A 24,812-nucleotide genomic window follows, 5' to 3' on the forward strand; every position below is an offset into this window, starting at 1 on the left:
CAATGCATCAGCCTTTCAGGCAGATATCTTTATCATCTTAATATGTGCTAAGTTTGTGGATAAAACCGTCATTAGTAGGACCATCACTATCCGCTCAGATACTCAGAACATTAAGGACTCAGAAAGCATCCAGAGTTGACTTCAAGCTAGAGTTTCTTTACAGCGACTTAAATATAGACACTCTTGGGTGGACGGGAATGATAGGACCAATACCCTTGCTAAACAAGGCTCGTCCACTCAGCCTATGCAGCCGAGTCATCAATAGAGTCTTTCTGCATTAGTCTATTAAAGAGGTGTCTGGACTCTTGGACCGAGAGTGAAACTAAGGTAAGACTCCATTTAGCATGACTTTACAAGAAGGTCATTGCAAAATTAGACGTAACATATACATATCAGGATTAGTAAGATAATATAAGGTGTCATCTAATAGATAAGTAGGATGAAAGGAAACGTCCTCACATGTTCTCTGTCAGTGTTCAGTCCTGGCCTAGCAGAGGTCGCAGGTCATTAGATCGGCGGTTATTCAGTCGGATAAATAATCTCATTGAGGAAACTTGTGGCTTACTGTGAAGACTTTTTCAACCGAGTACTAGGGCATCAACTAGAACATCGCTCATTCAAAACAAACAATTGGGGACTCGAAATAGCTGGGTCTTCTGATGCGCTCGAGATTGGGTTACAACTACGGTCCAATCTGGATGTAATACGTGAGACATTTTGTCGGAGGGAGGATCTAAACCAAGTAGAAGCTCTCCAGCACTCTGCGCTGGAGAGACTGGGTGAGAAAGTTTCATTCCCAGCACGATTCCCAATAGCTAATATTCATTCCCAATAGCTAATAGGGAACGTCCATTAGGGCCGATGTGAATAAGGTATAACGAAAGAAACATCTCCAGATTAACATCAAACATGATATAGAGGCTACAGATATGTCAGTAACTAGATTTATTGAATTGACATAACACATATACCCACATATGCACGCATACGCGCTCGCACACACACACAAACACACACAAACACACACACACACACACACACACACACACACACACACACAAACACAAAATATCCATACACATATGCAGATATACATATCTGTATGAATATTTTCTGTTTTTGCGTGCATCATATAGGGAGAAAAATGTTGTAAACTTTGGAGAACTATAATGCCCTTCGTAAGGTATGGGAGTACTGCCGTATTTTACAGCATTTCCTCCCTACGAATAGGAATAAAATCGACAAGGATAAAAAGGTAAAAGGTTGGTGCAGAAGAAGCCTCAAAAATGAATGACGCTTCTGGGGCTGCAAATAAAAATATAAAGGTTACGAATTCACCCTAATCAGAAGGTTACCCCAATCAGAATCTTATAGCCGTTCAGCACAGTCAGGAGGTCAGCTTCGATAGAACTTAATGTTGCTATGAATATGTTCTACGTCGCCTTGATGACAAGAGTCCTGTATTTAACTTTGCCAAATAAAAGGTCTATCAATAATGGGTGTAACCTCCATATACCATTTACTTTCGAACTTATTTATTTCGTCCTCTATTAATTTCCTGACTATAATTTCCCGATGAACATTATGCCATTCTTAGTTTCCCGACTCCTTATGACATTGTTTGTAAAGCAAAGGTTACTAAAATATTTTTTAAATGCTACTATCTTTAATCCAAATCCTAATGAGGCAGAAATAAGTACTTCCTAATATTTTTTCACTTGATGTCATTACGTTTAATAAATTAGTTCTTAGCTTGTCCCCATTCTACTTTTTCTGTTGTTCCCATTTCCAATTTTGTTTCAAATTTTCTCAAATCTTCGACATCTTCTAAGCATCTTTTCCAGCTTTCCTCTTTGGTGTCTTGCGTAGGTATTCTGCCTTACCACCTTACTTTTGCTTTCTTCGAAGTAATTTATTCTTTTGCTTCCAATTTACCTTAAACTACTGCTGTGATTTCGTGGTTTCTTTTAGTAGTTTAGCCAAATATTGTCTTTCTCAATCTCTTATTTTATCTCTGATAGTTTTCTGCCCGCAGTTCGTTGATTAAATTCACACTTCTTTCGTTTTTTGTATTTTCCATTCCATAGCAGCTAGTACATTTGTGGAATGTGGAGTTTATTTATTAATCCAGGCAGTGATCTAGCGAAATTTATTTATGCGATCCTCCTATACGATACAGGTTATGTTTTATTCAACAACCCTGTCCCCTAGAAAGAATATTAAGGATCTGAAGACATTTCAATATCCTAAAATAACCGTGTCATCTGCATACGTTAACACGTTTATAATTATTCTGAAGTATTTTTTAAGGATAAACAAGTAAATTTTTCTTAAAGCGGTAATAACTTTCATAATAAGTTAATTAATGTTAGTGTCATTCTCCACAAAACGTTTATTTGTAAATTGGGTTAATAGGGATTATTTACTTCCATGAAAATCAAACACATGCTATTCTTACCCTATCAAAGCCACAATCGTATTCCCTAAACACAATCATAAAATATTAATTAACCACTACCGATAGAAAGAACGATAAAAATTATTAAAGTAACAAGAAGAAATGAAAAGTTTCCAACACCAACAACTAAATACATATACATATGTACAAAGTAAGTTAGAAAGAAAAATAAAGTAATAACAAAAATATATAATATATCCTAAACGGTTTATATGTTAAATAAAATGCTTAGATCGTTTGGAAATCGGAAATTTCCTTTATTTTAAATTTTTTCCTTTTACACACAGATGCAAAAAAACGCAACAGAGAAAATTTTGGTCAAATTCAAAGTATTTCAGCTTCTTTATTTTTAGCTCTATTTTGATGATTTTTTTTAGCACACTGTGTAAAAATTTATAAATTTTAATTTAGTATAGTGAAATTTTTAATAAAATTTTGTATTTAACTTATTATACGGGGTTAATTGAAAGGTGGTTTTTTATCCTAACTTTAAAACATCCTGTGGAATAATTCCGTTAGCGGATTTTCGTAAAACCTTGTTTTTCGGTTGCAACCATGTCTTCTTAGTATTATGTCTTCTTAGTATTATGTTTTCTGTTTCATGTGAAAATATGGATTGGTTCATTTTTAGGAGCGAAATGACTTTGCCACCCACAATTTACGACTTTTCCTATTATTACCATTATGCTTTGTATTAATTTGTAATACGAAGATGGTGGCTTTGGTGACTGATATCAAAGGAATGTCATATCGACATCCCAGAAGCACTGTATTTAAATAATGAGTAAAAGCAACGACATGATCTTGGTTTTAATGAACAATGATAACAATGATAACAATAACATAACATAAAAAATAAACAAATGTAACTTAACCTAAGTACGCAAATAACAAAGAAAAACTACTAAAAAATAACTTAATACTTTGTATTGCCTCCCCTAGCCTCTATAACTGCCTGTACACGTCGGCTCATACTGTCTATGAGGTTGCGAATATCATCTTGCTGGATGTTTTGCCTTTCCTCTTCTAGAGCCACGGGAAGTTCGTTAATTGACGATGGTGCGACTTCGCGACCTCTAATATTTCTACCAAGCATGTCCCAAACGTACTCTATTGGGTTCAGATCTGGCGAACACGCTGGCCAGTTCATTTTATTAATATCGACTTCCTCTAAATATTGCGTGACACACATTGCAGAGTGGGGTCGCGCATTATCTTGCATTAAAAAATCATCACCGATATATTGAGAAAAGGGTACTACGTAATCCGCTAAAATTTCCTCAATATACCGATGTGCAGTCAACGAACCCTCAATAAATACCAATTCAGTGTGCGCCTCTCGGGATATTCCTGCCCATACCATCACCGAACCCCCTCCATGGCTAACGCAGGGACTGAAAGCGCACTCTGCAAATCTTTCTCCGTCTCTCCAGTTCGACGCCATATTTGTTCGTTCTCTCCCATCTGATGAGTGAAGACAGTATCTCGACTCATCCGTAAAAAGAACATTACTTCATTGTCCTAAATTCCAATGTAAATGTTCCCTGGAAAATTGTAGTCTAGCCACTCTGTGGCGTGGAAGTAATTTGGGCCCAGTTGCTGGTCTGCAACTTTGCAAACCAAATTCATGTAATCTTCGACGAACTGTAAATACACTTACATTATTGCCTCGAAGCTCTTGAAGCTGATTTCTTGTTTGCATCGCTGTTAAATGACGATCCCGCAAAGCGTTGACTCGTAAAAAAAGATCATCCAAAGCGGTAGTTTTCCGCTTCCTGCCACTTCCCGCTTTACGCTTGTTTGTTCCAGTTCGTATAAAACGTTCCACTACCCTTTGGATGGTAGAGCGATCAGTGTGTAGTACTCTAGCCACATGTTCATAATTTCGAGCATCTTCAACCAGAGCAATGGCTTTAGCACAATCTTCGACAGTAAGAACCATGATCAATCATAGGTAAACAAAATGTAAGTGTCAATATGACATAATGATAACAGTCACCAAAGCCACCTCGACGTATTACAAAGTAACTACAAAATAATCATAATTAAAAAAGTCCTAAATTGTGGGTGGCAAATTCATTTGGCTCTAAAAAATGAACCAAGGCATATTTTGACATGAAACAAAAAACACAATGCTTAGGAGACATGGTTGCTACCGAAAAATAAGGTTTTACGAAAATTTGCAAACGGAATTATTCCACAGGATGTTTCAAAGTTAGGATGATAAAAACTGACTATACCAAATTAAAATTTATAATTTTATACACAGTGTGCTAGAAAAATCATCAAAATAGGGCTAAAAATAAAAAAATTGAAATACTTTGAATTTGACTAAAATTTTCTCCGTTGCGTTTTTTTTTGCATCTGAGTGTATTTGATTAGAATATTTACGACTACTTTTAAAATGTACCACACTTTTATTACAGTTTGTATTAAACAGTAAAATTGTGCATTCTTTACTTATTTCATTCTTACTTTGTTCTTAATCCCTTTCAAGTGTCTGGTTTAGTTTTTTTATTTAGTGTGTGTGTTGGGTAAATGCCATATTACTCTGTAAGGTCGGCATGGTCACAAAGAAGCGCTTATTATGTCTCAACGGTGCAGCACCTGGAGCATGTACTGACCCAATGGACAACAGAATTTCTTTTAATAAAAAAACAGCAACATTCGAACTACCTAACATCCTAACACTCATTTGTAAGGTTAACACATCAGGCCCCAGGGCCCACATTTTTTTTTTTTCGTAAATGTTGTTTTTTAAAACGTCTATAATAACGTATAGGCAATGTTGGAAAAAATATGTCTCCTTGACAATATTAATTTATTTTTGTTAGTGGATAACGAGTATCCACCATGGCCAATACTGATAAATGTTTACTGTGGGGCCATGGTGGACAAGCGGTAGCCACTAATGATTTCAGACTATTCGAGTGAGTGACAACACCGCAATCACGTGCTGAAGAGCTGTTTGGCCTTGGAAATGCGTTCCATTTGTTTCCGGTTAACATGGACCCAGTAGCGAAGATGAATTATCCTTGGAATATTCTGACGTTGAAATTGAAATAAACGAGTCTAGTCATAATACACCTTCTACTTCTAAAGTATCGACCACTTTTACTGTACCCTCAACTTCTCGTGGACGTAATACGTTAAACGAAACTATTGAGTATGTGATTACCAAATATGCATCTGCATCTGATACTTTCAATAGCACTAGAAAACATTCAATAATTACCGAAAATGTATGTGATGAAACCAGAAATTTAAGGTTACATTTACTGCTAAAACAATTTATTTAAAAATTCCTTTATAAAAGGTATATATTAATATATACACCTTTTATAAGAAATTTTTAAATAAATTTTTTGTGATACATGGTATACAGCTAGCTACAGGAATTTAGTTTCCTTGTTTAATTTACTGCTAATTCTGGTATTGCAATGTCCTTATATGACAATTATGACAAGTCGCCGTATTATTTTTATAAACTTTTCATTTCGGACGAGTTAATTAATTTTTTTGTAAATGAAACCAATCGATATGCTTTACATCAAAAAGAAAAAGCACATAAAATTAAAGCTAGAAATTCATCGGTGGGTCGATACAAGCGCCGAAGAAATGGAAAAATTTATAGTAATCATTATGGGGATGGGTATTATGCATTTACCTGCGATTTCATTGTATTGGTCAAGAAATTTTCTTTATGCAAATGTTTTATCTTTAGTTATGTCACGGAATCGATTCCAAATACTATTGAAAATGTGGCATTACGCAAATAATGAAGCCGCAGACCGAAATGATAAACTTTTCAAAATCAGTGAGCTAATAAAAAAACTCAACCAATCGTTTAAGCTCAAGTTTTCCCTGGAGAATTTATCTGCATTGATGAAACTTTGGTGCCTTTCAAGAGGCGCTTGAAATTCAAACAATACATAAAAAACAAGCGTCACAAATTTGACATCAAATTGTTTAAAGTATGTCTCAATGGTGGCTACCTATATAACACTAAAATATATTGTGGCAAAGAAGATGGAGGTCATGATCTTACACTACCTTCACAAATAGTCCTAACACTAAGTACACATTTGCTGGATGCTCGACGAATAATTTGTATGGACAACTATTCCTCGAGTGTTGAGCTTGCTTATGCTCTTCTAGAAAAACAAACATTTCTCTTGGAAACATTACGCAAAAACAGAAAAAACAATCCTGATATAGTTATAACAACCAAGTTACAGAAAGGCCAACTAATAATGCAACAAAGCAATACAGGAATATTTGTGGTGAAATGGAAGGACCAGAGAGATGTCCTATTTATGAATACTAAGTACATTCCGGATATCTGTATCTGTAGAGTAGGGAGGGCGAGTTATGTTTCACAGCACTTAGGCCGCAATTGACCCATTGTGCATCCTCCTAGGGAGCTGTCACCCTTAGCTCATTGTCCATCCTGCCATTTCTAGGAAGGTGGATAAGTCACCAGGAGACATCTCTCTTATGTGGGCAGGTGTGGGCCAGGACTCGCCGAACGCGTACTCTCCTATTAACGATAACTCCGGGCATTCACATAGGACATGCTCTACAGTTTCGTCTTCTCGTCACACTTCCTACATAGAGGTGTGTCTGCTAGCCCCAGTGTGTGGAGGTGTTTGCTTAGTTGACAATGACCAGTTAAAAAACCAACTGCCAAACGTAGGTTTTTCTTGGTCATTCCCAAGTACTTCTTAGATGTTGACTCTTCAAGGTTACTTAGTGTTACCCTGGCAAGTTTACATCCTTTCCCTTCTTCCCATCTTTTTACGGTTTGCGCATGGGAGTGACATTTGACAATTTCCGCGATTGTTTTAGTTGACCAACCAAAAAGATCCCCAGGTCCTAAGAGTCTTAGGCCTGTCGCCTTCCTAGATAATTGGTCAGCAATGCGGTTGCCTTTATTCCTATTGTTTCCTTTAACCCACCTCAGGATGATGGTATTACCATTCGAAGCTTGAGTTAGTGACTCGTGACACTCCATTACTAAACCTGATGTGACACGTGGTCTATTCAAGGTTAGTAGCGCTGGTCTGCTATCTGTGCAGATCATTATAGTTTTCCCTGCTATACCTTTTTGGGTTATCTCTTTTGCGGCTATGGAGATACCAGTCAGTTCTCTCTAAACTACGCTGTCATTTTTGCCCATACCCCACTTTATTCTTAGGTTCAGTGATCTGGGGTATATCCCGCATCCTGAGCCTTCTTTAATTTTGGAGCCATTGGTGTATATGCAATAGGCATTTGCCAGGTTTGTCTCCACATACTGTCTTGTTTCAATTTTGTAGGGTTTGTTAAAGACAAACTTTGGTTCAATTGAGTCGCAGCCTGCCTGTAGCAGTGGTAGCGCATCCAGCTCTCCCCGCCAGAAACGAGTTCTCAATTGCCCCATTCCTACATCAAGGTTTGCACCAGCTGAGCGCAGTTGCATCATTGTCACTAGCGCCAGCTCTTTGGCATATATGTCTAGAGGCGTGATGCCAATGATCAACTCCATTGCAGCAGTTGGTGTTGTTTTCATGGCACCTGTTATATTTATGCAAGCCATCCGCTGAATATGGTTTAGTTTGTTAATCGCTGTTGCCTGTAGCACTTTTGGTACCCAAGCAATACCTCCGTAAGTTAGCATTGGCCTAATGACAGCGGTGTAGAATCAGGCGATCACCCTGGGCGTAAGGCCCCAGGTGCGTCCGACCGTTCGTCGACACTGCTCATAGGCAATATATGCTCTTTTAGCTCTACCATCTAAGTGTGAGTTCCATGTTAACTTCCTGTCAAGGTTAATACCAAGGTACTTCACCTCGTCAGAAAAATTTAGACTGTAGTTTAGAATCCTTAGGGGTATTAAGCCCGTGATTCTTCTTTTCCTGGTAAAGAGGACCATCTCTGTTTTCTTAGGTATTATAGATAGTAAGTGTTCCTTGCACCATGTTTCTATTAGTCGGAGAGCAACTTGTGATCTCTCATATAGTGTGTTCTCAAACTTACCGCTTTGCAGGACAGCAATATCGTCTGCATAGGCTATTGTGTAGAAACCGTTGCTGCTGAGTTAGTCAGCCAGGGTAACTAGAACTATGTTCCAGAGTAGTGGTGATAACACCCCTCCCTGTGGACACCCTCTCGTAACCATACCTCTAACAGAAACGTCTTCTTCATTTATGCTTATTGCTTTATTAGAGAGCATACTGAATATCCATTCGCTTACGGCCAGGGGAACATTCCTGACGTTGAGCTGTTGGGTGATAGTTGGGAATGTGGTTTTATCAAACGCTCCCTCAATGTCTATGAATATACCTAGGGTGGATTCTTTATTATCCAGCGATCTTTCAATTCTTCCCACTACATGATGCAGTGCAGAATCGGTAGATCTTCCCGAAGTATATGCATGCTGATTTGGGTGAAGTGGGTTATGGACCAGAACTTCATCCCTTATGTACCTCTCGCATAGCCTTTCCATCGTTTTCAACAGAAAGCATGTGAGGTTAATTGGTCTGAAAGCCTTTGGTAGGGTGTAGTCCATCCTACCTGGTTTTGGTATGAAGACCACACGTACCTCTTTCCACTTCCTAGGAATATATCTCAGAACCAAAGAGGCTCTGAATATTTCCACGAGGTGCGGCAGAAGGATATCCAGTCCCCACTGTAATAGGCTGGATATATGCCGTCAGGCCCTGGTCATTTGAAAGGGGTGAAGCACAATATTACCCATTTTACTTTTTCCAATACGACCAGTCCAAAAACCCAAAACAGTAATAGAATACAACAAACATAAAAGTTATAGTGAATTTCAGGTATGTATTACTCGAATTGTTTCAACCATGTAATATTAGTTTTGGTATTAAAAGTACTTATACAACTTTTTTTATTTTTCAGATCAAAAAAAGTCATACAGTTCCTCTCTTCGAAAAAGGATGAAATGGTATAGAAAGTTGGCTGCGGAACTTATTATTGATGTTTCCCTTGTTAATGCTTCCGTATTACATCGAGAAGTAACGAAATGACAATAACAAAATTCAGGGAAAACATCATAAAAAGTAAAAAGTCAGATTTCTATACCAACCTATCTACATGTTATGACTTTTTAGCTTTGACAAAACAAGAAGGAACTGTCCCACAAGAGGTTTCAACTAAAAAACATTCTTTGAATGACATAGAAAAATGGCAAATTTGTGCAAATTGCTACAAAGAAAATGTTGCATTTATGAATAGGAAGACAGCGAAGAATAAAACAAAAAAAACTAAATATCTTACTCTGTCTTGAAATTGCAAAGTACCATACCTTTGATGTATATTAACCACAAAAAGGTTATTTTTCCTGACTACTCTGTAATAATTATTGTCTAAGCATTTTATTTATCTATACATATATTTTATGCTAAATAAATACAATTACTTACAAACTATCTGGTTGGTCGTTTCCTCCTTCTTCGGCAACCAATAGTTCATATTCTTCAGCTGCATATCTATCCCAGTCGGACATCTACAATAATCAAAATAATTTAAATATATTCAATTAAACATCGCTTGTGCCATTACTTACCTCTTGACCATCGATGTCGTGATCTCTCTGTGATGCGAACGGATCCCTTTGTTCATGATCCAAATATTTCTCTAAATTGAAGAACGTATCATAAAATATTGATGTCATTCTACATTTCTTTAAATCACTTAAGGCTATTTTACCAGGTATCTTGGGTTTCACCATGTCCAGCATCTGACAAAGGCAGTCCTACAATAAAATATATTTTTAAAGGATACTACCATATTAAAACCATGAATGGTGCAAACCATGGACGATTAGATCAATTTTTAATTTGATGAATACGACAAGAACAAAGTCAGGCACGAAGATTTTACCAGGTAAAAAACATTTAAATGCCAGAAATAAAATAAAATCAGCAAAATTAATCCCTTAAATGAAAAATTACAATACAATACCTTGCAATAAATTATTATCGAGTGAAAAATACCAGTCAAAAGAGAACATATGGGAGAGAACTTTTATGATTAAACAGTTTTTAAGCAGCAAGTTTTCCTGTTTTGAATGAAGCATATCAGAATAAATAACTAAACTAAAAAAATAAAAAACAATTATTATGTAATACATAATATAAAAAATTAGTAGGCACTTTTTGTATCATTTCTTATTTAGTTACACGACTGATTGAAATGTCAAATACCTTCAATCTTTATCATTGTTAACAATATCCATTCATTTGATATTCCAAACGATTTCACGTTCATGTAGTTAACCAATTTGCATTCCTGCTTTTCGAACGTCTCAAAGTCCTACGGTAGGAATCAATGGAACGAGTATCACCAAGCTGTATGTTCCCATCTCTTACTGTATTGCTCATACCGGGACACTCAGGTATAGAGGGGAACGAGCGGGCCGATGTCCTTGTAAGACCATTGTAAGGGCCTCTGCGATCCGAATCTGTGATTGGAGTGCCTTTTAGGACTGACCGACACCGAGGTAGTCTAATGTAGCTTATTTCGCTAAGTTTCCAGGATTCTTGTGCTGGTGATAGAGATACGAAACAAGTTATGCTCCAGGTAGCATAACCGTAAGCGTAGACCACTTTTTGATGGTCAGTATGCTAATATTGGTTTTTCCTACGAAGTTTATAAACCTAAATAATTGCAATTTGTTTAGAACAAATCAGGTTAAACGAATTATCTGTACTATTCATAACCGTAGGCGTAGACCACTTTTTGGTGGTAAGTATGCTAACTATAGATACAAATGGCGCATACATCTACTTAAAGTAGTAGATAACCCAAGGTGTAGTCTAAAGATGATGAGGAATTCTCCCTTCATGTCTTCTATTAGTGGCCAATAATGGCCTACCAGAGGTGGTAACTCTTGAATTGCAGGAGATACTCTTAAGGGAAGCTTGTGACTTTCTGTAACGCTAAGACTCTATTAAGTAATTAGACGCCTCCGACAGTAGAATGGATTCAGACTCTGGACCCCTGTTGATCCTAGTGGGCAACAGTATTCAATAGAAAGTACCTTACGTAAATGTTCCTATATTATACAAGGCAAAACTTGTACAAAATTATATTGTATAATCCACAAAATGTAAAAATGGGACCACTTTTATAATAAACCAATTATTCTTCTTAGACTGTCTAAAAATGGATGTCGTTAGTCGTTTGGGAGTCGACGTTAAATTGTAGGTCCCGGATATGTGTATCTTATCGATACAAAATACAGATATAACCAAAGGGGCTGCATAAGCTCAAAATTGGGTATGGCAGATAAAGAAGTCACTCGAAAACTATAACTGGATTACTATTTAAATGGGAATAAGCCACAATTAAAGGTAAAAATACGTTTATTGACGTTTCAATTTCCACTTCGGAAATCGTTCTCAAAATACAAAAATCGGTTTGTATTTTGAGAACGATTTCCGAAGTGGAAATTGAAACGTCAATAAACGTATTTTAACCTTTAATTGTGGCTTATTCCCATTTAAATAGTAATTAATTTAAAATGCCACAAGAAAATAGCTTCAGAACAATATAACTGGATTATATAGCCATACTTTCGAAAATTAAGTATTAAAACATATACAGCTAAACCGCGTTGAATATCAGCAAAGACAGAACAAGCTTCAGCGAGCGGGCATTATCAGCGCACCGAGTAAAATTTTTTTACGTATCTGTTGAAGAAAGGACTATACCCGAACGCCACAAATATAGATGAAGGTATACACAAGTTTATCTACAATCTAGAATAGAGACTCATTGCGTGTAATATAGTATGGCTGTGAGTGACAAACAGAAAGAAAAGTGAACAGAACTTGATTGAGTAACGCAAGACGATAGCTCCAGACCAGAGAAGACATTAAATTGTGTTCAATACTTATCGAAGCAATAATATAACTAATTTAAAAATTAACTCTATGGACTTACTTGAAAAGGCAACGTTTCGATTCCGATCGATTCCATCCTATGCATTTGCTCGTCGTAAAAATATTCCAATTCGTACATCGAAAGATAACCGTCACCATCCAAATCCATACAGCGGAACCAATACTCGATGGCTGTCGGATGAAGTTTGTCCTCTTCGCTTAAAAGGAACCAAACGAAATCCGTGTACGACATACGCTCATCCTGGTGTTTTTTATGGCCTCTTGTGACGCAACCCGAGAAAATACGGTCGATTATGCGAGTGGATAAGGCTGAAATGAGGAAAAAGTGGTAAATAAAATTGTGGAAACTATTTAGGAATCTCTAAAATAATTTTTGCACTCACATTTATTAATGTTGTTATATATTATGTTAGTTTTGAGTGGAAACACTCAAAGACTTAGGAAAGTCTTGAGGTAATTTTAATGTTTTGTTTTCCATATTATTACTAAGGATTTCAGTTACCACCATAGTTCGTCTCTCAATCGTTGTCTCCAGCTCTTTTTACCTTGTCAACTTCAATCTTGCAAGTTTCTTCTTTGCATTGCCTCGTTTACTTCGTGTCTAAACAATGTTTGAGGTCTTCTTCCTATCAATTTTGTAATTGTGTTTATCCGGCATCCTGAATCCGCTCTTCTGACATGTCCGTACATATCGTTTCTTAATCTGAAGTGGTCTCATATTAAAAGAGGGTTTACATTCTGTATTTTTTCTGTTATATAATCATAAATAGGTTCTTATCGGAATAATAATGTGATGTACGTCGGCCCTTAAAGAAGCTTTACAATGTGTATAGTATTCATTAATAATCAGCTCAGCAGGACGCTATTGTCCGAAATTACATAAACAACATTTCACAAAAAGGTAGATCCCTTGTTTATAGAATTTTACTCCTCGAACAATAGCACCCCGCTGAGCTGACTATTAATGAGTCTCTTAGAAAGATGGTAGTACTATACTATCATATCCGAGCGACGCAGGCCTCGGCACCTCGGGCGACTACCGATCCGACGAAGACGGAAGAGAAAACATTTCATTCTCGGCTAGATTCGAACCCGTGATTTTTTGAGCTTTTACTCTCTTACTCACAATCCGATAATCAAAATTACTGCCCTGGACCATTTATTTGATGAATTACTTCTTTAAGTGTCATCTCAGTTAGAACAACTTATCATCAATATCATCTTGATCGCTGGTACTATGAGTCTAAGTGGGTTTCCTGATTGTTCTTTAAACACATTTGGTGAAGTTGGCTTTTTTATTTATATATTTTTCATTAAATTGTAATCCAATACGGAGCTCCCACTATACATTGTGTCCAGATATTGTGGTTTTATAATACTCTTTTGTGCAGCAGCAAAAAAAAACAGATAAGTATTTGGTTTGTAAATCTACCAACTCTACAATAGCTATAATACATGTTAGGACTTTACCTTAAACTTACCGTGATCGTTATGTCTAGTGAGATCGTGCTTATCGATAAATAGATCATGATCTCTGTCGAGTTCCCAAAACTTACAATAAATCACATAGAAGTGCTCGTAGCTAAAATATTGAGTGATCTGATTAATGTCTTCTTCATCCTCTAACAACTGGATAATGTTGAGCAAACTGGAGCGTCTCAATTCTGAAGTTGTTATTTTACCCGACCAAGACCTAAAATACAATAAAAATTAAATTATGCAACCTAATTTTTAGAATTAATTCTATTTTTAGCTGCAAATTTGATATGGCCTATAGGTAAAGTATATAAGTTAATATTAAAATGGTTATTATTATAATATTTTAAAACGACATTCCACAATATGATGTTGAAAAATTTGCCTGTTACACATAAATAGGAATTGATAAGAAAATAGCGACATCAGTAGTTCGTAATAAAATAATTATATGCGCGAAGCAGATGCATATTCGGTTCAAGCCGCGGAGGTCAAATTGCGCTCAAGTGGCTTACCTTCTACTGTTTCTCGATTGCTTTCTCAATCGTATTTTATCTATATATCTCTCTATTTCAACTGCAAATTTAACTTCTACGAAATATATCATATTTCGCCAAGATCTCAAGCCCTTTTAAAGGAGGAAGGAGTCTACAGCCAGGTTAATATCCTACTGATCAACTATAAGTACATATGACAACCCACATGACGGTCAATGCGAAAAAAATGACAAATAGTTCAAGACAAACAAACAACGTACTTCGAATCGGTACTTGAAATGCAAATTCCTTAAACACTCAGAACACTCAGAAAAAAAACATACATACGTGAACTTCAAGAAAAAAAATGGAAATGAAGGAACTCATAGACCCGAAACACATAGAAAATAGTAAGTATTTAAAGAAGATGTATACAGAAGGACAACAAATTATGTTGAACCAGCAACACCAGAACGCACCACAAACGAAGAAGTTAATAAGTAGGAACTTCAAAAAACATTTGAAAAACTAAAGTAAAGAAAAGTTGCAGGTAAAGATGGGATACCAAATGAACTGGTAAATGTATTCGACAGAGTAAGACGCAAAGATGTAATTCATCTTTTGTATAATAGGGAAATTCCCTTGGATATCATAAAAACTATTGAAAACACCTACCAAGAGAACAAAATGAAAGTCATAATAGATTACGGAAGACAAAATAACGGTACCTATAGACACAGGTAATGGAATAATACAGGGGGAATCAGTAAGTGCTAAGATCTTTAATTTAATCTTGGATAAAGCCATCAAGCCTGTAAAACTTATCGTAGTTACAAAAAAATGCGGTGAAATAGGGATACTTAAGGCAAAACCTGACACTTTTGACCTCCATTGGAAGATAAAAGAAATGACAAGATACCAAAGACGAAGTCCTGGGACACTTTTGGATTCAGACCACAACATCATTACTGAAACTGACAAAAAATCTATATGGAAACAATACATGGAGAAACTATTTGGAGACGAAAATACCAATACTACGATGACAGCGCGCGGCATGGAGGGACCCGTCACTGCACAGACAGAAGTGGAGTCAGCTATCGAAATACTGAAGAACAAACAAAGCTCCCAATCAAGACCAGATACAGGGAGAAGTTCTGAAACTACTTTACGCAGATAAAATAAAAATACTGACCGCCCTGTTCAATAAACTCCACATAAGCGTACATATACCAAATAATTGGTTGCTGTCAACATTCATTCTGATTCCCAAAAAGACGAAGGCAAATCAATGCTCCGATTATAATAATCAGTCTGATGAGCCACGTCCTAAAAGCTTAACGATGAGCCACGCCCTAACTTTACATAATCTAACTTTAATGAGTATATAAAAAGCAAGACGAAAAGCTAAGCGACAGACAATTTGATTATAGAAGGGTGCTCGGCACCTGAGAGGCTCTATTCTCCATACAAGTCCTTATTTATGGAACGTGTGATGTCAATACGGACGTCTTCGCGAACTTCATCGATTTTAAAAAGCCTTTGATAGCGTAAAGCATCTCAATCTTACAATAGTCGGGGAAAGACGACAGAAAAGTAGATCAAATATCCAAGCTATATATACAACAAAAGGTTATTGTATGAGTTAAGAGTGAAATATCAAAAGAGTTCAACATAAAGTGAAGAGTAAGTCAGGGTTGTGTACTATTGCCCCGCCTATTTAACGTGTACGTAGAACACATATTTAAAGAAGCACTATACAATGTAGAAGACGGAATTTTAATAAATAGAGAGGAAGTGAATAACCTCAGGTACGCGGATGACATGTTCTTATAGCGTATAGTGTAGAGGAACTTCAGAGGATTATAAACGACCACTATATATAGCGACCAGGTGCTGTTAATATGTTATGAAAAAAAAAACACAAACACTAACTATCTGTAAAAATGACATTGGAAACACAATTTACGCAGGATGTTCCTTAAATAAAGGCTACGAACACTCAAGAGAATCAAGATGTCGATTCGAAAAACCAAGAAGCATATTCAGTACGATGCGTGAAGTGCTGTGTAATCTGCCCCTTAATATTCATACTTAAATACAGATTTACGGAACAGAAGCGTGGACTCTCACAGACGCTTCGTGTAAACGCATAAATGTATTTGGCATGTGGTGCTATCGACGCATCCTTAGACTCCCATGGATATATCATATATCTAATAGAACCCTTTAACAACGCATCAAGTACCACCTGCTGCAGTTATTTTGCAGCGCTGAGGTCGACAGCACGCAGAGGAACATCGTGAATGCGAAACTTTTAAACATGGACGGGACTGACATGCACAGGTTCATTCAGAGCGGTAGTAGATAGAGTAATGTGGTCCAATGAATAGAAGATAGGCACTTTAAGAAGCAGATAATTTAATACGATAAATAATTTACAGGAGTAGTTACTCCTTAAATTCTTTAGTAAAGAACTTACAATACTTACCTATTGACACAGTAATAGATCCTGGCGATAACCGTATGTACGTATCTTGAGTGAAATTCGGTTGCTTCCTTTAAGAAAGTTAGGCCTGGATGTGTTTCGACGACGTCTTGTACCAAAGGAATAAAGTCTTCGGGAGATAGCCAACTACGACGTCCTCTTGTGAGAATATATATGAAACGACTGGCTCCATCGTGGCATTGTGAAGACATACTGAAAAATAAAAGAAACTCAATATTTAATTAAAAAAAAAGGAAGAATGGTCAAAAGTAAGTATCAGATGGGCGTAATTTGATATTTCTTTTATACTTTTTTATAATCTTTAGTAACAATCAGATAAAAACATATTTATAAATAAATTTAATCGTTATAATAATTTAATCAGGTAATTAATATTGCATTAAGAGAACTCTAAAAACTTAATGTCGCAATAAAAGAATCGTTAATGTAGTGTGAAGAGATTAACATCCAATAATGTTTCATTAGTTTTTGCTTGAGGAGCTACTTAGCTTCTCGCTGTTCTTGCAGCAGTGAGTTGGTGTTGTCTTCTGGTTTTTGATATTTTTTGGTGTATTCCCAAGTACCTTGAATTGAGCTTTCTTAACTACGAGATTCACCATAGACAATTACTACCAGATTTGCTCCCACATTTTAATATATTGTATATTAGATATACATTATATACATGATATTAAAATATTACAATTAGAAATAATTTTTTATTATATTATACAATAATAATTATACAAATATTCGAATATTTGTATATCGTTCACATGATTGATTGAATACCTGATCATTAATACACTATTGCAGTGGTTCTCAAATTTTTTTAGTCGCGGTACCCTTGTAGGGCCAAAAATATTTCGAGGCACACCAACCCTTGAAGCGATTTGGAAAACGACAAGAAATGAAAAAAATACAATTCTGAGGCTGATTTGATTTCAATATAAACTTTATTTCAGATCAATAAAATACAGTGCGTTTGATATTCAAATATCCTTACTTAATGTGATAAATAAAACTGTTTCGATAATGTTTTTCTTTATATCCATTATAATTATGGGAATCTTTGCAAGTTTAACCCTCAAATCCCTTGATGCATGAAGTTTGCTTCTGTACTTAGTTTTAAGTAAGAAGAAGACTCACAGAGATAAGTCGATGTGAAATACACAAGTTTCTTCACGTCAACATTGCCAACAACATTATTTTCTGAATATACCTGCATCCAGAACTCTTCTTGGCTTCCTTCACGGTATTTGAGTTTTAAACTGCTATCTTCGCTGATCTCAAGTAGATTTTGAAAAACTTCATTTGTCATTCCGACAGGTTTATTTTTTGGGTCGCACGAAAACGGGTCCATCATACAGCTATATAAGTCATCTGAGTAATGTGAGGAAAATAGTTTACAACACTTTCTTCTAAACCTTGCAAATGAGCAATAACAATTTCAAAGAAGTTCGTTTGAGGATTGATTTCATTTGTTATAACAAATTCCTGTAATCGAGAGAAATTTGTGAGGTTCCTCTTTTTAACACAGGCTTTGAAAAATGTAACTTTTTTACGCAAGGCTTTGATTTTATCTAATTGTGCTCCTCCTTTGCCTTGAACCGAAGTGGTGGTTTTATTTATTATTTCGAAGATGTCTGAAAAGTATCCCAATTTTAGCAGCCAGTTGAAATCTTTTGATTATTGGATGAAAGAGTCCTATGTAAATGTGATAATCAGTGGATCTTTTAGTTCAACTAGTCTCCCTAAAATTGTTCCCCTCAAAAGCCACCGGACCTCTGTGTGGAACAAAATATTGAAGTGATCCATACCCATATCTTGGTTATTGACATCTGCATATTATCAATCTTCTTGGTCATAACTGGATCTAACATGCATTCCTCGGCAATGGTATGGGGTTTTCCTTTTCATCTTTGCAGACTCTTTCCATCATGCATGACCCTGCCTGAAGAGATGAAGCACCACTTTTGAAAGTTTCTTCGGCCTTATCGGCTAAACCAGGATGATTACTTTCCAAATGTCTTTTTAATTTAGATGGAACCAAGCACCCATTAGCAACAATTTTGTGACAATTAACGCATTGGACTTTTGGTGCCTGTTCGTTGCTAACTTGAATAAAGCCATATAACGTTAGATAGCTAGGATCATACCTTCTTATTCTTGGCCGAGTTTCTTTTTGGTAAGGAACCTCCTTTCCACGAATTAAGGGAGAACAACTTGGATAAGCTGGACTCGAATGGATCTCGTGGACATTTGTATTTTCTCCTATTCTGCTAGTTGTCACTGAATCAGTTGATTCATATGCTTCAGTGACTTCACTACATTTCCATTTGTACATCCAGATTTCAGCCAATTTTCCATTATTCTGGAATGAAAAAAATGTCCCAAATAAAAGAGAACAAAACATTGCCAACAATGAAAGGTATTTTCTAACCGTAATAGTGGAAACATATTTTATGGCAAAATAGGAACAAAAGTACATAATTAATATTATACAAATTAATTCCAATGAATATAATTACTTACGTCGTCACTTTTCTTCTGCAGTTATATCTAAAACTCCTAAAAATTTTTACAAAACTCACTTATCGGCTGGAAGAATTAAACTGTGGAGTGAATGCAGGTAGCAGTCGCGTCGGTCGAATTCGGCTGTTTGTTTCTCGGTCGCCATCGAGAATACACAAGTACAAATAGTCAACATGTTTTGATTGGACAGTGGCGCAGTGGCCGGTTATTCGACTTTTCTTAAATGTTCCACGTCACCCTTGGCAAATGCCGCGTCACCCACTTTGAGAACATCTGCATTGGACAATGCAACAATGTCACCACATCCTAAATATGTGCGCAACTATTTTCTCGACGTACAAATCTATTCGACTCATTGTGGCACTAGGTAAATATTTTCATTAAACGAATTTTCCGAAAACCGTGTAATTTTTTTGGACTTGGCTGTACAATCGAGGGAAGGCCAAATTTTAATGATTTCAATTGAAATGACATTATGTCGAAATTTATAAAAAGCATGAAAAGAAACAAAAAAAAATTTATAATAGGAATAATAAGTGGTAGGCTATTGGAAATTGACAATATAAACAGCTAATAATATACTGAATTATCATCATAATATCAAATGTAATAAAACAAATGTAATTATCAACAGGTTTTTGCTGTTAGATCATATATATATATATATATATATATATATATATATATATATATATATATATATATATATACATATATATATATATATATATATATATATATATATTGTGATGATTGGTGTTTAAAGAAAATAATTTATAAATTATATACTAGATAATATTAGATGTAAAAAAGTATTTGGTTATTTTAAGAAGTTATATACTAGAGAATTTAATAAAAATTATTTATGTGAGGGCATTTTTAAGAAATTAGCATATAATAATTGTAAAAAGTTGTAGTTTAATGTTGTAAATATATTTAAGTGAGCCATGTGCATAGGCAACCAACTATACAGTAAATTGACAGACAGAAATTAATCATAATACGAATGTGAAGTGGGGTTATAATAATAATGTTAGTTTAAAATGTTTAATTTATATATATTTAATGATTTAAATGTTTATTCTGATCTGAAAAGCCTAAATGTAAACAAAATTATCAATAGAACATTAATGAATTCTCCAGAATGCAGAATTTGGCCATTGTTTACGGTCGAACATTCTCGAAATAATGGTTATGTCTGTAGAACGAACATATATTTTTTTCGAGAACATCCATATAGAAGTAATAGAACAAATGGAACATGATCTCTTACCAGATAATTCTAGAGCATCCAAAAAGATATAAATACCCGTGATTTGGATTCAAGATGGCCAGTTTATTATGAAAGTTGGTAGAAGATAGACTCATTAAGTTAGTGAAGTCAATTGTTCAGAATTTTCAAGATAGTGCAGTCAGAAAAGTTTTAGTAAGAAAGTAGGTCCAGTCCATTCAGTTACAAATAGTCCAATTGTTTAATATAGTGAGTTAAATGAAGATTAAAAATTATGCATATATTTTAATGCACATTTATAATTATACACAAATAATTATTGAAGATTAAAAAAGTAATAGTATAAATCAACTTATAATAATTGAATATTGGTATATTGAAAAGAAGAATAAATATAAATGCTGTTTTGCTGGTTTGCTTGGTGGTTTATAAATGCTGGTGAAGAAAAATATATCTTAAATTGGTAGAAGCTGATAATTGGAAAAAGTAATTTCACAAAAACAAGGATAACCGAAGTACGAAGACATTCAGTGGTGATTAGAATCTATATAGTGGAAAACAGTTCATTTAGGCATTCAGTGAAAGAAAGGTACAAAATTTTGTTAATATAATTTAGTTAGTGTCATAACAATTTCAATTTTGAAGATAGTTTGTTTAAATTTTACATTGTTTATAGAATTTAATTAGTTTTATAAGAATATCAATATAACAATATATATATATATATATATATATATATATATATATATATATATATATATATATATATATATATGTATATATATATATATATATATATATATATATATATATATATATATATATATTGTTATGATTGTTTATTTTGAGTTCAAACTTAGTTTATTGAGCCAATAAAAAAAAATTGTAACTTATTTGTTATCAAAAGTAAAATAATCCTTATATTACCTGTGTTCGATGGATTCAAAAGATTTTCTAGTTGTCTTTTATCGGGAGAGAGAAGAAAAGGATAAGAATACAAATATATTATATTACAAAGATTTACGTTTCTTTATTTTATATGAACGAATAAAACAATTATTTAATTCTGTCGTTATCTTAACAATCAGCATACAAGAAAATAAATCAAATTATTATGATAATAAGGTTATAAAGCTACATAAATTTATATTACGTGAAAAACCAATTTTACTTAAAATTTTCTTTACTTAAAAAAAAAACCACAAAACTTTAAACTTTTGATTAGCCTAACAAAACCTCGGTTCTTAAATTTTAATGCTAATGACCATGATGTCGAAACGATCCTTCACAGATATAAAATTCAATTGTACAAACACTTACAGTTTATTTTCTTCTTGAGTTGTATGTTGGAACATACCCAGAAAAGTCCAGTCTCCTCAAATATGTGATCTCCCCTCTTTGGCACCTCGGCTCCTTCTTTACGTCTCTGCAAACCTCCTTCAGACTACACAAAAAACACCTGATTCACTTCTCCAAACTCCGCTACTTATTTATGACACCAGGACCTCCTTTTGTCAACTTGATGCCGTAAGAATACTTTCACATATACTTTATAAAATGCCCACGGTAGATACAAGGACCTCTTTTAATCTACTTGTTATTTCCTTCTTCAAACTATTCACTTCTTTTCGTTACGCCGGTATCCAAACTCACGAACCACACCCTATCTTGAGATACACGACTGTTTCCTTTCGATGACCAAAATATGACTAACTTCTCCTCTCTCATGATCGACTCACCAAATTCCCATTTAAAAACGACCGTCCAATCAAAAAGCTTAAATTGTGTTTACCATGATTTTGGAAAAGCCTAATTTCGGTTTCAGAGAAAACTAAATAGCTTACTTTAAAATTGGTTTTTTTCAATACATCATTTATACATATTTCAAAAGATTAAAATATGGTCATTTAATACTCGACTATACAAACAATAAAAAGATTAACTTACAGGTAAAATGTCTTCTAATTCTAAACAAAGGTTTTTTGATAATTTTGTTTGAAACGGAAAAGGGTCGTTTGCCAAACAAATTTCTATTCTTATCTACACTAAATCTTATCTTAAATTACTATATACAATTTGTCTATATTGATATCTTGAAATTTTATTTCGATGGATTTTTTTATTTATTTTTCTTTGGTTGGAAAAGAAAAAGTATGACAAATCCCCGCCTTTGCATATGATAAAAATTACTGAATTATGCAGGGATTTTTCTCTATGCAAAAACAATACCAGCATTTTATTCATAATATTTGTAAACATCGTTGATATTATAAATTTCCCTAATCTTGTCTGATTCTATGTGCTTCAACTCATAACTATTTATCCCATTCTCATTGTTTACTATGTACGGACCCTCAAAAACAGGCATTAACTTTCCGCACACGTTGCTAGGTATGTTGGACACGCGCAATGCTCTCACCATAACCTTCTCACCTTTTTTGAAAGTAACTGGTCTTCTTTTTCTATTTTGATCTTGCCTCTGGATATATTTTTCGTTTGCTCTCCGCAATCTCCTCTGCACATTTTCCATTATCTGTGTGTATTCCTTTTGTTCTCTATCTTCCCATGGTCTTAGTGGCATTATACCCTTCATTATATATTCTGGGGTCTCTTTCGTTACAGTGCTCGGGATGGTATTTAGATACGTTTCTACTTCGGCGACTTTCCTATCCCATCGTCGATGTTGACCCTCTGTTGTAATCCGTAGAAACTTCGTCACTTCCTGTATAAAACGTTCCGAAGGATTACTCTGTGGATGTCTGATGCTAACAAAATTTGTCTCTATTCCCCGTTCTCGAAGTTGTCCCTTGAAACGATCATTTCTAAAATATGTTGCATTGTCTAGAAGAATCCTTCTTGGTGTTCCTACGGTGGCTATAAAATTGTCGATTTTTCTCATTATTTCTTCCCCTTTCGTGGTACGGCAACTGTATAATTTTACATATTTGGAAAACACATCTACCATGACTAAAACATGTTTATTCCTCTTCGTCGTCATAATTAGATCGCTTAACATATCTATTGCTACAATATCTAATTTGTTCCGGGATATAATATTTTTGGTAATGTTTTCATTTTTGAAATTTATAATTTTATATTTTTGACAGATCTGGCACTTTTGTGTAATTTCTTTTGCGATGCGGTAATCTTGTCGGCAAATATAATTTTCTCGAAAAACCAGCCAGACTTTTCTGCTACCGATATGTCCATTGTCTTCGTGTAATTTCTGTATGATCCTTTCTGCCAATGTCTGTGTTATCACGTATAGTTCCTTTCCATCAATTCGTTTGAAAAATATACCGTTTTCCCTCTCCGCTCTTCTTTTTTCTCTTTCTTCCAGGTCTTCTTGATTTGTTCTAATTTCGTTTAACGAAAATACCCCTTCCTCTTGTGTCAAAATGTTCAATCCTACATGAAAAGCAATTGCTTCCTTTTTCCCCGAGTCTTCATCCCTTGTGAGAGCGTTGGCTATAATGTTGTCTTTTCCTTTTATATATCGAAACTCAAAGTCATACTCCTGTAGTAACAAAATGCCTCTATGTATACGATTGTTAACCAGACGATTTTTCATTATATGTACCAAAGCTGCATGATCAGTTTCGATTGTGAATTTTGCTCCCAACAGATAAAATCTTAACTTATTTACACAGAAAAGTACGCTAGCAAACTCTAGTTCAGTCACACTGTATTTTCTTTCGTGTGTTTTTGTCACCCGGGAAATAAAACAAATCGGCACTTCTTGATTGTTTTGTATTTGCGACAAAACTCCCGCAAATTTTTGTATGGATGCATCAGTTCGTAGTATGAAAGGCAAATTGTACATGGGGTGATATATTTTCGTTCCTTTCGAGAATTCCTCTTTTAAAATTTGAAAAGCTTTCTCTTGTTCTTCTTTCCAATTCCATTTAACACCCTTCTTCAATAATTTGATCAGAGGAATTTCCTTCTGGCTTAAATCAGGAATTAGTTTTTTAAAATAGTTAATCGTCCCAAGAAAACCTCTCAATGTTTTTAAATTCGTTGGTCTTGGGTATTCATCTATGAGTTTTACCCGGTCCTCGGCTAAACTAACTGTTTGTGTGTCCAATTTAAATCCCAAATATATCACTTCTTTTTGAAAAAATTGACATTTTTCAATATTCAGTTTTAATCCGGCCTTGTCCAATTCTCCCAAAATAATCTTTATGTGTTCCAAATGACTTGATGTATCTGGTGAATAAATGAGTAAGTCGTCCAT

At 34.9% G+C, this 24,812-nt stretch overlaps 1 protein-coding gene across 3 annotated transcripts in view; it reads right to left on the reverse strand.

Moving 5' to 3' along the window:
- LOC140445512 (uncharacterized) overlaps window positions 1-24,812 on the reverse strand; it is a 353,366-nt gene that overhangs the window by 15,408 nt on the left and 313,146 nt on the right. For 2 of the 3 annotated variants that reach the window (XM_072537579.1, XM_072537581.1), the window contains 5 exons: window positions 16,813-17,022; window positions 13,851-14,062; window positions 12,410-12,678; window positions 10,029-10,217; window positions 9,886-9,968 (listed from right to left, as the gene is read on the reverse strand). In XM_072537579.1, coding sequence (XP_072393680.1) covers window positions 9,886-9,968; window positions 10,029-10,217; window positions 12,410-12,678; window positions 13,851-14,062; window positions 16,813-17,022 — 963 coding nt within the window. Of the gene's footprint in view, window positions 1-2,458; window positions 2,484-9,885; window positions 9,969-10,028; window positions 10,218-12,409; window positions 12,679-13,850; window positions 14,063-16,812; window positions 17,023-24,812 lie in introns of all 3 variants that reach the window. The other variant, XM_072537580.1, reaches the window with a different exon arrangement.

The sequence above is a fragment of the Diabrotica undecimpunctata genome, chromosome 7 (assembly GCF_040954645.1).
Source record: "Diabrotica undecimpunctata isolate CICGRU chromosome 7, icDiaUnde3, whole genome shotgun sequence".
NCBI lineage: Eukaryota > Metazoa > Arthropoda > Insecta > Coleoptera > Chrysomelidae > Diabrotica > Diabrotica undecimpunctata.